The following is a 1,506-nucleotide window of genomic DNA, read 5'->3' as shown; positions in this document are numbered from 1 at the left end:
TCCCAGCATCAGAGGAGCTGAAGGTCTTAGAGAAGTGATAAACACAGCTCTTCTGAGTGTCAGATCTCTTCTCACATCCATCATGTCTGTTTCCATCAGCGTAGATGATGTCTGGATGAGATTTATCTGATCCAGTTCTGAACCAGAACACACTCGGATCTCCTGAACATGTTTTGTTCTCAGAGTCAGACAAGACTGAACACTGGAGAGTCTCTGCTTCTCCTGGATGGTCTGAATCTGATTCTGTGGGCTGCTGAACAACAGTGTAGTCTGATGTCTTGTGACTGTGTCCTGTGTAATGAACAAAGTGTTAACAGGATGACGAGACTTCAAAGCACATTTTGAAAGTTTGAGAAAAACCTCAACTGTGACTTTAGTAGTTTTACATCAAACTCATATGAACAAGGAATATTATGAATATACTTCACTTGGATCAGTGGTTGAAGTAGTATTTAGATAAAAATAGAAGAAATTCATAATAAATGTAAATGTAAGTAGATTGAAACATGTTTAGTGAGTTTTCTAAACATATTCAGTGTAGTTACTCTTCAACATGTATACAGTAGAGCTTTAGTGGTTGAAGCGTTTACAAAACATGATGAAAGTAGCTCATTTATTACCTTTTACGATCAAATATGTCCCACTCCATTTAGATACCGTGCCATACAATGCAGACAATGCGCAGTGATAGATTCCCTCGTCCTCTTGGATTGTCCTCAAAATAGTCAGGTTCATAAAATCATCATGAATATTAACTTTCCATCTTGAGTTAGGAAACTCTGGTGCAAACTGAGGTGTTGTATGTTCCCGCAGAATCACAATTAGTTTCAGATTATCTCCAACACTCTGCTTGTACCAGTGGACTTCTACTTGGCTGATGTCAGTACTAGACAGATCACATGTGAACGTTGTAGATTCACCAAGTTGAACTGGGATCACTGGAATGAGTGCATCTGAATTGAAAGAAAACACAAAACATATAAGACAATAAGTTACAATGATGTAGGAAATCCACTTGATAACAACATCATGTAAAAATTAGAAAGCACTCACGTCCTCGATGAAGAACAAGCAATGTAATCCACAACATGATCATCTTGACACTGTCTCCTGTCAGGGACCTTGTTGCTGTTTTAATGAGTGTAGGAGGTGATATAACTTGGCCAAGACCCTCTATATCACACTGACAAATACATGTGATTGGTTGTCACAGATTAAAGACTAAAAAATTCACTTCCTGCCACACTGGTCTCGTCCAAGGCTTTGAGGAGTAAATCACCTCATTCATATCCATTTACTCTTTCATTTTAGTGATCATGTTAAAGCATTTGGTTCCTATCAATGCTACAAGCTTATCTTACATTTTTTTTCAACTTTGTTCTGTCATGTCCATCTTCTGCCCTCACTTTCAGCTGCACAGCGAAGGTGTGAAGTTGTGAAACCACATTAGTGCAGCTGTCTTTACTCGGAAAAACTCTGATTTTTGGAGGAGACTTTGTGTCGATT

At 38.4% G+C, this 1,506-nt stretch overlaps 1 protein-coding gene across 1 annotated transcript; it reads right to left on the bottom strand.

Moving 5' to 3' along the window:
• Window position 1: 1 nt before the first annotated feature.
• LOC103375015 (uncharacterized) lies at window positions 2–1,106 on the bottom strand (the record flags this gene model as incomplete). The annotated part of the gene is made up of 3 exons (XM_008305201.1): window positions 1,054–1,106; window positions 621–953; window positions 2–291 (listed from the first exon to the last, which is right to left on the bottom strand). Coding segments are annotated over exons 1-3 (666 nt in total), but the record flags the coding sequence as incomplete, so codon positions are not given.
• Window positions 1,107–1,506: the final 400 nt, after the last annotated feature.

Source organism: Stegastes partitus, unplaced genomic scaffold (genome assembly GCF_000690725.1).
Source record: "Stegastes partitus isolate 25-593 unplaced genomic scaffold, Stegastes_partitus-1.0.2 Scaffold2435, whole genome shotgun sequence".
Taxonomy (NCBI): Eukaryota; Metazoa; Chordata; class Actinopteri; family Pomacentridae; genus Stegastes; species Stegastes partitus.
Note: the sequence above shows the minus strand (reverse complement) of the source record. Positions and strands in the feature narration are given on the sequence as shown.